At 38.3% G+C, this 14,391-nt stretch overlaps 1 protein-coding gene across 20 annotated transcripts in view; it reads right to left on the bottom strand.

Moving 5' to 3' along the window:
* PKHD1 (PKHD1 ciliary IPT domain containing fibrocystin/polyductin) overlaps window positions 1–14,391 on the bottom strand; it is a 485,802-nt gene that overhangs the window by 153,023 nt on the left and 318,388 nt on the right. For all 20 annotated transcript variants that reach the window (XM_082729339.1, XM_082729341.1, XM_082729340.1 and 17 more), the window contains 2 exons: window positions 4,691–4,845; window positions 3,119–3,271 (listed from right to left, as the gene is read on the bottom strand). In XM_082729339.1, coding sequence (XP_082585465.1) covers window positions 3,119–3,271; window positions 4,691–4,845 — 308 coding nt within the window. The remainder of the gene's footprint in view (window positions 1–3,118; window positions 3,272–4,690; window positions 4,846–14,391) is intronic.

A 14,391-nucleotide genomic window follows, 5' to 3' on the forward strand; every position in this document is an offset into this window, starting at 1 on the left:
TTCTGCAGCAGAGTTGGGACCCTACTCTTTGAGCAGGAGCCAACAAATGGCAGATCCAGGAAGACTCCCCTTCTTCCCCCAGGAGGAACAGCACGGGAGTGCACTGCAGGAATCTGTTGGGTTTAGAGGCCCCAAATGGGGCCATGTCCCAGAGAGAGAAATGCTCCATCACAGTTCAAGTGAGCTCAGAGTATGCCTGGAAAACCAGTGAAAGAGGAATGATTGACTGCTTTTCTCTGAGGGCTCAGTGAGGAGTGGAGCCCTGAGCTCTCAGCTTCTCCAGGGCTGGAGATTGGGAGACCACCATTTTCATTCTTATCCTCCAAAGCTGCACAGAAAACTTTGAGGGAACAAAAGCTACCAAGAGCAAACCCGAGCAGATTACTAACCCTGGCCTTATATCAGATAAGTTAGATTTTAAGCCAAAAACTACAATAAGAGGTAAGGAAGGACACTTTGTCATATTTAAAGGGTCTATCCAAGAAGAAGATCTAACAATTTTAAATATCTATGCCCCTAACATGGGAGCAGCCAATTATATAAACCAGTTAATAACAAAATCAAAGAAGCACATCGACAATAATACAATAATAGTACGGAACTTAAACACTCCCTTCACTGAAATGGACAGATCATCTAAGCAAAAGATCAACAAGGAAATAAAGGTTTTAAATGATACACTGGACCAGATGGACATCACACATATATTCAGAACATTCCATCTCAAAGAAACAGAATACGCAATCTTCTCTCTAGTGCACATGGAACAATCTCCAGAATAGATCACATCCTAGGTCACAAATCAGGTCTCAACCGGTACCAAAAAATTGGGATCATTCCCTGTATATTTTCGGACCACAGTGCTTTGAAACTAGAACTCAATCACAAGAGGAAAGTTGGAAAGAACTAAAATACATGGAGGCTAAAGAGCATCCTACTGAAGAATGAATGTGTCAACCAGGAAATTAAAGAAGAATTTTAAAAATTCATGGAAACAAATAAAAATGAAAATACAACTGTTCAAACTTTTGGGGATGTAGCAAATGTGATCCTAAGAGGAAAGTATATAGCAATACAAGGCTTTCTGAAGAAACAAGGAAGATCTCAAATACACAACCAACCCTATACCTAAAGAAGCTGGAGAAAGAACAGCAAATAAAGCCTAAACCCAACAGAAGAGAAATAATACGCAAGCTGGTGCAGCCACTCTGGAAAACAGTATGGAGGTTCCTCAAGAAGTTGAAAACAGAGCTACCCTATGACCCAACAATTGTACTACTGGGTATTTACCCCAGAGATACAAATGTAATGATCCAAAGGGGCACCTGCACCCCCATGTTTATAGCAGCAATGTCAACAATAGCCAAATTATGGAAAAAGTCTAGATGTCCATCAGCAGATGAATTAATTAAAAAGTTGTGATATATATATATATATATATATATATATATATATATGAATATTATGCAGCCATCAAAAAGTGAAATCTTGCCATTTGCAATGATATGGATGGAACTAGAGGGTATTATGCTAAGTGAAATAAGTAAGTCAGAGAAAGGCAATTATCATATGATCTCACTGATATGATGAATTTGATAAACAAGACAGAGGATCATAGGGGAATAGAGGGAAAAATGAAACAAGATGAAACCAGAGAGGGAGACAAACCTTATGGTTTTTTAATCCCAGGAAACAAAAAGGGTTGCCGTAGGGGAGGTCGGTAGGAGGGATGGGGTGGCTGGGTGATAGACACTGGGTATGTGTTGCGGTGAGCACTGTAAATTGTGTAAGGGGTACAGACCTGTACCCCTGAAAGAAATAATTCATTATATGTTATTTTTTTTTAATTGGCATTAACCCTGTTCTAGAACATCCCTTCCCCTGGGATGATTTAACAATCCTGAATCAGTAATACCAGAAGTTTGGGATCCTGACAGCATGACAGTCTAGTCTGGCCCTGTCTAAACTGACCTTCTATCCTGTGATGGTGTTCTAGTGCAGACTGCAGGTTTTGGTTAAAAGAGGCCCTTTTCCTAGTCCTGTTTCCAGAAGAACAGGACTCAGCCTGTGTCTCAATGCTCTAAAGCATGGCTTCTCAATCTCAACACTACTGACATTTCAGACCAGAGAATCCTTTCTTGTGGGAGGCTACCCTTGCATTGTAGGATATACTGTAGGTTCTTTAGCATCTCCTGACTAGATGCCAGAAACCCCCCAAATTGTGACAAGCAAACTGTCTCAAGATACTGGCAAAAATGTCTTTTGGGGAGGGGGAGGAACAAAGTCACTTCTCTTGAGGACCTGTGGGACATCGGGCCTATGGAAAGAGAGCTTGTTCCATGGGCCAGAAATCCTGAACTTTTTATTTAAGTTTGGTAGGAATACTGCCCTTTACCATACTGGTAGAACAGATGTGCCAACAAAAAGTGTTTCATGTTCAATATATTTGGGAAGTAGTTAGATCCTTTATTCCAGGCCTTCTCAGAGCCTTTATTATATTCATGTACTCAGTGACTTTCTAAGATGGAGCTACAGTGATATCCTTACCCAAATATATTTGACCAAGAGATAATTTTGGAATACTATTTAAGGAATACAAGTTTAAGAACAAGTTCCTAATCAAATAATGTTACAGCATTCCAAAAGAGTTAAAGCTTGAAAGAAATGAGAAAGATTGAACTGATCCTTAAAATAGTCTAGAATATGGAAATCATTTTTATTTAAATTTATGCCATTAATTTATAGCATGAGCTGAGGCCTGCCATCAGATATAGCATGCTACTGGGAAAGAGTAATAGAAATTCAGGAAAGAGATAAAATTCAAGTGGTCATTAAATCATCTATAATTTCAAAGCAGAGGAAATTTCACATCTGCTGAAGATGTTTTCTTTGAGGTAAAAATGTGCATATGTGCTGATCGCTAGTATATTATTTTAACATCAGACTGATAATTAAGCACAGATTAGAACTCAAAATTCAGAGCTTCTCAGAGCACAAAGGAGCCATCTAATTTGAACATTTTGTTTTATACATGAAAATTCTCACAGTTGGAATTTCTGAGTGTCCCAGATGAATAGGCTTCAATGGGTAATGGTTAGGAACTTAAAATTCCATTTACCTGAAAACTCCTCACTGCTGGACTTTCTGAAGGACCCCACAAGTAGTCTCACCCTGCATGATATATCAGGCTGGATTTGTATATTTCGGGTCAAAAGTCCAACCTCTGCAGCCAAACGAATGGATCGGCCATCCTCCATGACATGGACGCTTCCTAGGGCAATAGGAATTGGGCAAGGAAAAAAAAACCTTAAAAACCTATTTCGGAAATTGTCAGCTGGGGACCCAGAGAACCTGACAAATGAAAACACTCCTCTCCCCTCGGAAGTCCTACCAACATTAAGGTTGCTTTTCCTCGGGCATTCTCCACAAATGTCAGCTGAGAAATGAAAAGCTCGTTCACTTATCTCTCTTTGGGATCAGAGTGAGAGTGTTTGAGCAAGAATTCATTTCTCCTTAATAACTGTGGGTACTGGGACAAGAAAGTCAGGGCACACCCGTCCAATTAGTGGGGTCCCCAATGTCCTTCCTTAAATTCATAGGTGTGAGACTTGAGTGTTTGGCTGTACATTGTCCATGGACCTCTCTGATGAGAGTGAAAAATCTCACACTGACTAAGGTGGTGACAGAGCTAAAGTAGCAATGTATAGGAGTAAAGCGACAAAGAGCAGAGGCAGTGCCCTCTCAGGATGGACCCGGTCTTAAGCTCACCCCTGCCTGAAGGAGCCTCCTCAGGGGTGGGAATGGAGTGCCCTGCAGATCTGATTCACTGCCCTCTGTTTACACCACACCTCACATCCTATGAGCAAGGACTGCTGGAGAGTTCTCCTTTTTCCTCCACTTTTTAAAAAAGAAATCGTCCTTGGAATTATTACTTAGAAACAACTTTAAACATAATCCTGTTGAATACATGTATGTTCCTCTCCCATATCAGAAACAAAAAGATATTCCCTACTCCATTTCCATGTTTTATTACTTATTAGTTAGAGTTCTTGGATTAAATATATTTATTGGACTGAACTAGGAAACTCATAGTTATTTATAATTTATGTGCAATATACTTGAACTGTGCATAGTGTATAAAAATAGTCACACTTTTTTTGTTAAAAAGGTATTTGGCTTTTTATCTTTCTTTTTTTTTTAATAGTAGTAATAGTACATAAAGTGTTAGGAAGGACACATTCCTGAGCATGGAAAAAGAAGCCATTATTTACAATAACTGCCAAATTCGAAGTGATTTCATGATTCAGTGTGCCAAGGAATGAACTGGAAATTCAGCTCCCACGAGGTTTATTGTGGCTTAATGATGAAAGTGACCTTGAACAAGATGCTTAACCTTTCTGCTTGCTTGAACAAGATACTTAATCTTTCTGCTTGTTTCTAGACTTGCCATTATATGTAAAAAGCAAAAATTAAACTAACAAAAATTCCTTCTCATCTCAGTATAATTTAAAAGTTAGGCAATACAATTAATGATGGGATACAGGTAAAGACTTCTAGGATGAGTTTAGGGAGCAGCAAGGTATTATCCATTCCCTCTGAACGGCCACTGGACACAAGATCCCCAGGAAGGTTTCTGAACACATTCTTTCTGGCTCAACCATTTCCCTTTCCCAACAAACCAAAGCCTTACCAACATGCCGGTGTTTGAGCCGTTCATGGATCTTAACATGGTGAGCCTGAGCTTCTTTCACAGTGAGGACCTCTGCTTCATGAGGTTCATAAGAAGAAGAGCTAAGGACGATTTTGTCATGGGGTCGCCAATCCACTGTGTCCTGTACTATAATTCTGTAACAGCACAAAAGTGTCATTAAGTCTACTGGCCGTGCAACCCAGAACACCTACTAACTCCAAAGAGAAAAGGAAATCCCCTGCAACAGCCAACTCCCACCAGATTGACTTAGAGATAACAAGTCAAGACAGAGAAAAAAGGCTTTTGTGAAAAGTTTAATTTTCATGGGGTCAATGGTCTGGCTTATGTGTATGCATCACAAGGATTACAAAGAGATTCTGTAGCCCTAAGTACAAGACAAAGAGTAAAAGTTCCAGAGTTTACTATATGCCAATGACACATGGTTTCTTAGAAAAGGCATCTTTCTCCCTGATTGGGAAACAGCTTGAAAAGTAAAAGTGGTTCAAAAGAAATCTTTTCTCACATTTTCTAAAGAACTGTTATGCCATTTTGGGGGGCAATTTATCATCATATATTAAGGCTCCTACCTTCTTCATGGTCAGACAGATATAACATGGATCCTAGAGATGTCACTTACCAGTTATGTGACCTTAAGAAATCTCCTTGCTGAGTTTCTCATCTTCATCTGAAAAATGCCAATATTGAAAGCTTCCCTCTGACAACCCTATGTTACTGCAGGCACTAATTGGATGCATTTCTTGAGTGTGCTATGTTCCAAACACTGTTTCTACTACAATATGAAACAATGATGGTTTGTTCCTTTTCATTTTTTTAACTCACATTTAATAAAACTTCTGTTCAGTCTTTCACTGCTGCCTAGCCTTTCCTAGTGAATATGTGTGCTTTATTCTTCATTTGCAGTCATTACCAACTTCAATGGCATAAGTCTATTTTAATAACCTGCCTCTTTTGCTAATGTCCACATTTTAGCAAGCTTTGACAAGAGATTCTCCTCTACCCATAAATCTTCACCCAGGGAGTAAGTCCATGTGAAGGCTATTCAGTCATGAAACATTTATTGATTAAACAACTGGTAAGCACCAGACACTATAGTAGATGCTAGAGGCACAGTGGTAAATAAAACATATTCATTTGCATTTTTTAAAATGGCAACTTATATTTTGACTAGTAGACATCCTTAAAGAGTTCACTCCAAGGGAGATGAAATATACAGGTTTTAATATAATATTAACATAAAAAAACCCTCAAATAAATTACAGGGGATTGTTTGTGGGTCAATGGTACAAGTCTACTATGAACCAAAGATCACTAATTCATGTCTGCACACCTGAGCTTAGATGGAGAGGGAGAGTACAGAAAAAAAGACTACTGTCAATTGCTATAATTTTAATGAAAAAATTTATTCTTACCTTAGTTCCTCATTTGTCGTGACATCCTACATACAGAATATTAAAGTAACTGCTAGTTTTTAAAGGCAAAGTAACTAAACTCAAAGAGAGGAAATAACAAAGGTTAACACTAGATCATGGAATGGAGCCAGAGGTTGGATTAGGACAAGGGAAGTTTAATTAAGTCCAGGTTCTTTCCACTAAATAACATTGCCTCACCTGTCTGACTCATAGTCCTTCCCCAGCTAAATGGTAAAAAAAAAAGAAAAAGAAAAAAAAGAAATACCAGGGAGCCTGGGTGGCTCAGTTGGTTAGGCATCAACTTTGGCTCAGGTTGTAATTTCAGGGTCCTGGGATCCAGTTCTGCATTGGGCTCTGCTCTCAGAGGGGAGTCTGCTTCTCCCTCTCCTCAACCCCACCACTTGTACTCTCTCTCTCAAATAAATTAATAAAATCTTAAAAGACCCAATACCCCCACATCTCAGAATGATATCAAGATAATCCACAAAATTATGAAAAATCTGTGAACCATACAATGGAATACCATACAGTCATTTAAAAAGTGCATTGTAGCAGAGCATAAATTACAAAACATTGTGTTCATGATGTGCAGATTGAAAGAACAAGGATATAAAACAATATGACCAATTTTTTTTTTAAATAAAAACAATGCACGTAGAGAAAACAGAAGACAGGAAGGATGCACAGTAAAATATTAGCCCACCTATGGATGGTGAGTTTATTAGTGATTTTCACTTAAATGTAAATTTTCTAAATTAACAGATAATACATCATAGTAAGAAAAAATACTTTTTTAAAAAGAAAATGAATATAAAGGCACACCAAAGTCAATTGGCAGTACAAATGAAACTGATCCTTTCCTTCATGTTAAGTGTCATCTGGATAATCTTTTTATTATTATCTGTACTGCTGAATAAAGTTCTTCAGATTATAGGCACTATAATGTTCTGAAAAGTTTCTTATTAAATGAGTTAAAACTCATTTCTTGTGGTCATAGGGGATTTTTAGGGCAGAGGCTTTGAGATATACAGAAAACCCTAGACTAGTGGCCACAGTGTGGTCTCTGCAGGACAGAGTACAGTGCTGCCATGAGATCTTTTTCCCAGACACAGCCCATGGGGCACGCTGAGGGCTCCTTGGAACTTCCAGAGAGCTCCACCCAGGCAAGAGAGCCCCTGGCCCAGTGTTGGGTATGATGCCAGGGCCCCTCCATCTGTGTCTTAGGAGGCTTGCCCCATACTCCCTCCTGAAAGGCACACCTTGATGGAACCAGAGTCTGCATGGACAACCATCCCCAGCTGGTCCTACTGGGACTGGATCCATCCTCTACCCCGAAGGTTCTGGTTACAGCTGCTACTTGTACTTGTGAACAGATTTTTGTCTACACTGGGAAAAGGCATGTACAACGTTGGTAGGAGATAGAGTCCACCCTCCATGCCTGTCCCAGACATTTTTTTTTTTTTTTAGAAAGAAGTCCACATTCTTTAGTGTTATATGAAAAAAAAGTGGGTAAACCCAAAAGTAAATTTAACATTACCACATTTGTTTATACTACTATCTAGACCTTCATATTATCTTTTCTGTTCAAACAACAGAAAGTAGGTAGCAATTTGGGGATTGAAAAAGAGATCAAAAAACAAAAGATTCTTTTTGACCACATTTATTCTACATCGTGTCTATACCATGTGCTCACAGAGATAGCTTCTTTTACTTCACTGTACAGGAATTCCAGTGTATATAAAACTAAACCTGCTCAGAAGCAGAGGGACACTAGAAATGATGGGTCCATCTCCTGGCACATTGTCATACAGTTCAAACAATGATGCAGCTACCAGCTTGTAATTTTTGAGGACTGCAAACAAAGCAGTATATGATATGATAAAGATGGATGCATGTCATCATATCAAAACTGACAGAACGTACAACTCAAAGAGTGAAATCTAATGTAAACTAAAATGAATGAAACCTCATTCCCTAACTTCCTTAAATAAGGTTTCTGTTCCAACCAGATGAATCTGTTCTCTCTCCCAAGAAATAGCTATGTGCTTCTCACCCATTACTTAAAATATCATTGTCTTTACTCTGCCCTTCAGTCCACTCATTCTTAAAAACTGACTGAAGTTCCTTTGCCTTTAAGAAGTCTTCCCATGGGAGTCTCTTCCCCATGGAATACCCAATCCCCACCTCTGTTCCATCAAATTTTGACACCATAGATACTGCTGCCTTGCAATTGATTTTGTCCTCTTGCTTTCTGTGGCTATTCAACTTTATGTTATTTTCAATAAAAATATGGCTACCTAGCTATATAAACCCTATAGCTCATAGCAGTGTTCTTGACAGAAAAAAAAGAACTATGAAGTCATTAGCCCAAGTTTTATATGAAAAATACAAATGAAATTAAGTTGACTTTTTCCATTAAGGCTTCTGAAACCTTGCAGGCTCATGAAAATTAATCTCTCCCCTATGCTCCTGAAGCCTTGGGAATCCATATGTCACAAAGGACTATATACATATGGCAAAGGAATATGGCCCCTTTCATTTCTGTGTCCATACAGCAAAAGTGGTAATTTCAAAGAAAATCATGGCCCCCGTTATCAAGAATTTAGATGGTTCTGTCAGTCAAGTATCAGTTTTCTTTAATTGCAACATCCACACTTTCCACTCACAGGCTTCTATTATTTGGTTACCCTTCAACCATTTCAAGAAATCCTATCTTCAGAACTGCTTGAAGCCCAGCTGTCTGCTTAACACTAGTGAGACTCTTATAGCTACAGGGGAGAGGATAGACCTTTTTGTTCTGAGCAAAACACACCTAAAACAATAAATAAACAAAAAAATTAAAAGAGCTGTTTGCAACATAACTGGACCTAAATGTAAACCATATGAAAAGAGAGGAAACTATGAATAATCACTGCAAAATCTCCTGAAAGAAAACCTTTAAAAATATATAAACAAGATGTCAGCACAGTTTTCTTTATTTTGGCACTAACATTTTATCTAGTTCTGAGAAAATATAATACTTTTGGTCAAAAGAACATAATTACATAAAAGGAAAAAAAATATGCTTTCCTATTCGATTCAAAAAGTTTTTACAACCATGCACAAGACATCCATATATAAACAGCCGCCACTTAAATGGATTTGTTAACTAAACGTTGGGGAGGTCTTAATGATGACGGCTGCATCTGACCACAGGCTCAGAGTGTCTGGATGCCAAGATGTTTTCTTCCCAGGAATAGGGATAGCCATAGATTTCCGAATTCTACCAATACCGAAGGCTTGTTTTTAAACTTCAGTTTAAACTTTTTTTCATTTTTTTCAGCGCCATTGAAAGGTACTGCAGATTCTCAGCCTGCATTGTACTGTGGGAGGTACTGAAGAAAGGGGATGGTTGCAGCGATGTCAGCATTGATGATGATAAGAAGAAGAGTTATCATAAGTGTCAACTATTCGTCTAACCGGGCTCCTTTCTCCTTTCTTTCCACAAAATCCACCACAGCTTTTCTTTCTTTCTTTCTTTCTTTCTTTCTTTCTTTCTTTCTTTCTTTCTTTCTTTTTTTAGGATTTTATTTTTATTTATTTTAGAGAGAGAGAAGAGTGGGGAGGGGGGCAGAGGGAGAAGCAGACCCCCCACTAAGCAGGGAGCTCGATAGGGGGCTCAATCCTGGGATCCCAGGATCATGACCTGAGCAGAAGGGAGACAGTTAACCAAATGAGCCACCCAGGAACCCTCACTACATCTTTTCTGAGAACTGCTCTCCTTAACAACCATCCTAATTCTGTGTCCTACTGAGCACTGCTGATTATAGTCCCACAGTCCCTTTGTGAAACGGTGGGTGAGGAATCCAACCTGCCTTTGTCTGTGAAAATCCTTCCCTTGGACTTCATGGTATCTGTTTTATTGAGGTATAATTGACTAATAAAACATAAGATATTTAAAACACACAATGTGCCGATTTGATCTATATAGATGCTGTGAAAAGATGGCCCTCATCAAGTTAATTGACACATCCAACACCTCACACATTTACTTTTTGTGTGTGGGAGCATTTAAGTTCTATTCTCAGAAGATTGCAATGATTCAATACAGTGCTATCAATGACAGTTGCCTGGACTTTTGAATTGAAACTAAGGAAAGAGAAAAATTTACCCTCCAGTGATAAAGCTAGGAAAAGCCTGACAGGTCTGGTTTACTTGTCTCCTACAGAATGTAGAAATCTTTTCTTCCATAGATGCACATGAGGTCAAAATATAGAAATAAGAGAGATTGGGGGAGGACCTGCCACAATTTCCCAAGTGGATTGAAAAAGTCTACTTTTACATATTTTTAATATAACCACAATCACCAGCATGTGTTAAGGCTTACTTGTGCCTGTATATACATTAATTCACTTAATCTTTCTAACTACTCTATTAGCCAGACATTTTATCCTTATATCACAGAATAAGAACTTCAGGGTCAGAAAGAGCAGTTTGCTCAAAATTACACATTTAGCTAATTGCACAGTTAGAATTATTACAGTTCTACCTTCCCTCAAAATTCAAGCTCATTTTCATCATAGCATACTGCTTCCATCCTGTGTTCCTACCTCAGGTGCCTTTTCTCAGCATGGAGACAAAAGCCAATCTGAGACTAGAACTTACTAGTTCACTGGACCAGACAGAACCATCTTCTTTTGCAGGCTACATACGTGATCCCAAACACCTGCCAACAATTGAATAAGACCACCAACTCCATATTGTAATACTGCTTGAACAAAATTGTTATAGTAGAGTAGTGAACTTTGAGCAATGAGCAAAGTAAATTTTAGTGGTTTTAAAAAACAAATGTGAGATTCTTATTTATTAGATGTTATACCACTGAATCAAGAGGCTCAATGAGTTCTGATTTCCAGAAAAGATACATCCATTCAAGGTAGCAGGCATTTATTAGAAGTCTTTTTTGAGTTCTGCTGTGTACTAGGTGCTTAATAATAGAAACAATCCATAAAACACAATATTTTCCTGCTCTGGTAGAAGCTACTTGGAGGAAGGACAGAGACGCCTCAAGTAGCTTAGGAGCAGTCACCAAGAAGCATATTATTATTAAAACCATGTGGTAGATTTTCAGGATAAGCAGGGAGTGTCAAGGGAAGACACGATTCAAGAGTACTGAGTACCTCTTTATTTTACTTATCAAGTATTTAGGGAGCTTCGTAAAAATAATTGTTATGGACACACATGGGTGAAGTGGGAATATATCAGAAAGAAGTACCCAAAGTACAGCCAAAGTATACCATCACGAATCTGATGCAGGAGATGGCAGGATAGATGATGTCAGCAATGATGTCAGTGTGGAAGGCCAGGGTCCTCGGGCAAGGTTGAGGTGACAAATGATTTGCTGTTTAGTTCAGAGTTCTTTCCTCATAAATACCAGAGTGAGTTAGGACAGAACAGAAGAAACAGAAAATGACAGGACAAAGGGACTGGATAAGGCTCTCCACACTGTCTATCTTTAAAAAGTAAATGAGAAAAGGAATAAGAAAAAATATGAGACCTTTTGAAGAAGGCTCTCCTAGTTCCCACTTCTCAGTAAACCAGAGCAGTCCTCACCCAGCTGCTCAGGTGAAAATTTTTACAGTAATCTCTGATTATTCTCTTTTTCTTTGACCCAACCCATCAGCAGCTCATGTTTCCTCTGTCTTCAACAAGTACTTCACCAGTCCGTCCTCCTTCACGACCACCCTAAACCAGGCCACCAGCAGGTGTCACTTGTAATGTTAGTGCACTGTTCTAACAGTCTGTCTGCTTCTGCCTTGTCCCCACCAACAGTCAACTCTCCACACAGGATGAACCAGATTACAACATGAATTGGACCTTGTCCCTGCTCTGTTTAAAATCTTGCCATGACCTGGATAAAATCTAAAACTTTTACATAGGATTGATCAAGTAACCACTTAACTTCAAAGAACACATGGTCATGCTTACATGATTCACAGTAAGACCTCTAGTTAATATTTATAATCAGAAAAAGCCAATTTCTTTCAATCTAAGTATAAATCAAAGTATAAGTTCTCTTGACTTTTCTGAAGTCCAAAAAATCCAACATGTTGTTCATCAGTCTCCCCCAAAGTCAACTGAAGCAGAGCAACAATGAAGAGTAACTTAACTCAGAGATCAATTTATATTATAATGTGGAACAAAAGAAAATAATATTGTTTCAAACATCTTGTTAAGACTACTTTGAATGAGTCAATGAGTTAAGTCTATAAACTTCACAAGAAATTTTTCCTCTGAAGGTTTCACTTCAATGTTTTTCATAAAATAACTCAATTAAACACAAATAAATTCAGATATGTAATTTTGTTGGTAAAAATCCTTAAGGGGGTCTGAGTAAAATCTGTCTCCATAACAATGCATTAGAAAGACTTATTAAACTGACTTTTAACAAAAGAAGACTATAGAGAAGTGTTTAAAGAAATGGTTTGAATAAGTTCTATACTTCAGTTATACTAGACTAATATCTACTTGCTAAATTTTATGTCTAGGTTATGAAATATATTATCATGGAATTCTGAGTAAAGTGTCCATGAGAACTCCACTATTTTTGCAACTTCTTGTGAAGCTTCAATTATTTTAGATTTTTTTAAAAGGTTAAAAAATGAATGCTCTCCATAAAATGGATGCACTAAGGTAATTACATATTATTCATATAAACTCATTAAAAACTCATCAGGACTCATACTGAGAAATTTTGTTTTTTAATATTTTTATTATATAGAACACAAACAATGGGATCAGAAAAACCATAACCAAAAAAAAAAAAAAAAAAAAAGGCCCCAGGAACTCCAAGCTTTATAAACTTGTAAATTTTACTCAACTTTTCTACCCTCAGTTTTTATATCTGTGAATGCAGATTACATAGCACGGAGAGATTTAAATGAGATAATGTATATAGAATGCTTGGTAGATGCCTGACATACAGTAAACACACAGGATAAAGAACTCAATAAATGGTATTAGTTTATAGTTTCCATTTACAAAATTGACTTTCTTTCAAAAGAGCTTATAGTTCTGACTCTGAAGGAGGTTTTTAACACATTCATTAAAGAAAAATCCATTCTTATGGCTCTTGCCAAATTTCAGCTTGCTAGTCTTATAATTAACGTTTTGTATATATCCCTGCTTGAACTGCCTACTTCACAAATCTGTATGGGTATCAGGTACTTCAATATTAATATGACCAAATCTGAACTCATAATCTTTTCCCCAAAATTCAGTCCTCTTTTAGTAAAAGGCACCAACATCAGTATCTGCAATCCAGAAACCAAGAGAGTGCCTCACATCCAACACATCTTACAGACTCGTATCTCCTGTCTCTGTGTCTGCCCACTTCTCTCCATGGGCACTTCAGCTCCCGACAACAGGTTATCCTATCTCTTGTTTGGACCTCCTAAGTGGTGTCCCTAGATCCATTTTTGATTCTTCCTGTTGTCTGCATTATACTTCAAATGGGTCTTTTTTTTTTTAATATAGGAATGTGATTATAAGTTCTACTTCCCATCCATACTATCCTCTTAGAAACTTAAAACAGTAACACAATGCTCCTGAATGGTAAAAACTAAAATTCTTGATATTACCAGTGAATACACTCTGACCCCTAACTACTCCTGAGAACCCTATTGTGCTGGGTCCTTGATCTTCACGTCAGCCAACCTAGCCCTCCTCTAAGACCCTCATGGCTGTCCGTTCTTCCTCCCAACACAGAATCAGCTCTTAGGCCTCTGCTTCTCCATCATCTCTTCTGACTCTATCAACTTTGAAAGAATTAGATTGGCCCCAGTCTCATTTCCAGGCTCCAATTTTCTCTTCTTCCTGTCTTCTTGATCAGTGACGTTATCTGCTTCCTAGATGGCCAGCCATCGTTTTCTACCTGAGTCCTAATCTACATATCTAATTATCTTCTTAACATCTCCACTTGGTGTCTCCAAATTAACATTTCCCATCTTCCACCCTGACAAATCTGTTCCTCGTCCAGTCTTCCCACCTCAGTGCTTGTTACCGCCATCCACCAGGATTCTCAGTCAAAAAATCTGAAGCACTTCCCTCAGCTCAACTTTCAGTCCATTGGCATGTCGAGACAGTGCCATCTCTTCTCCCCATCCCCACTGCCTCCTCTAGAGTCCTGGCCACCATGATATTTGGCCTCAAATGGCCTCCTAACTCATAGCCCAGCTTCTGCTTTTTTCTCCACCGCTCTTCATCTATATAGCAGCCAGAGTGGTTCTCAAA

Source organism: Mustela nivalis, assembly GCF_964662115.1.
Source record: "Mustela nivalis genome assembly, chromosome: 5".
Lineage (NCBI taxonomy): Eukaryota > Metazoa > Chordata > Mammalia > Carnivora > Mustelidae > Mustela > Mustela nivalis.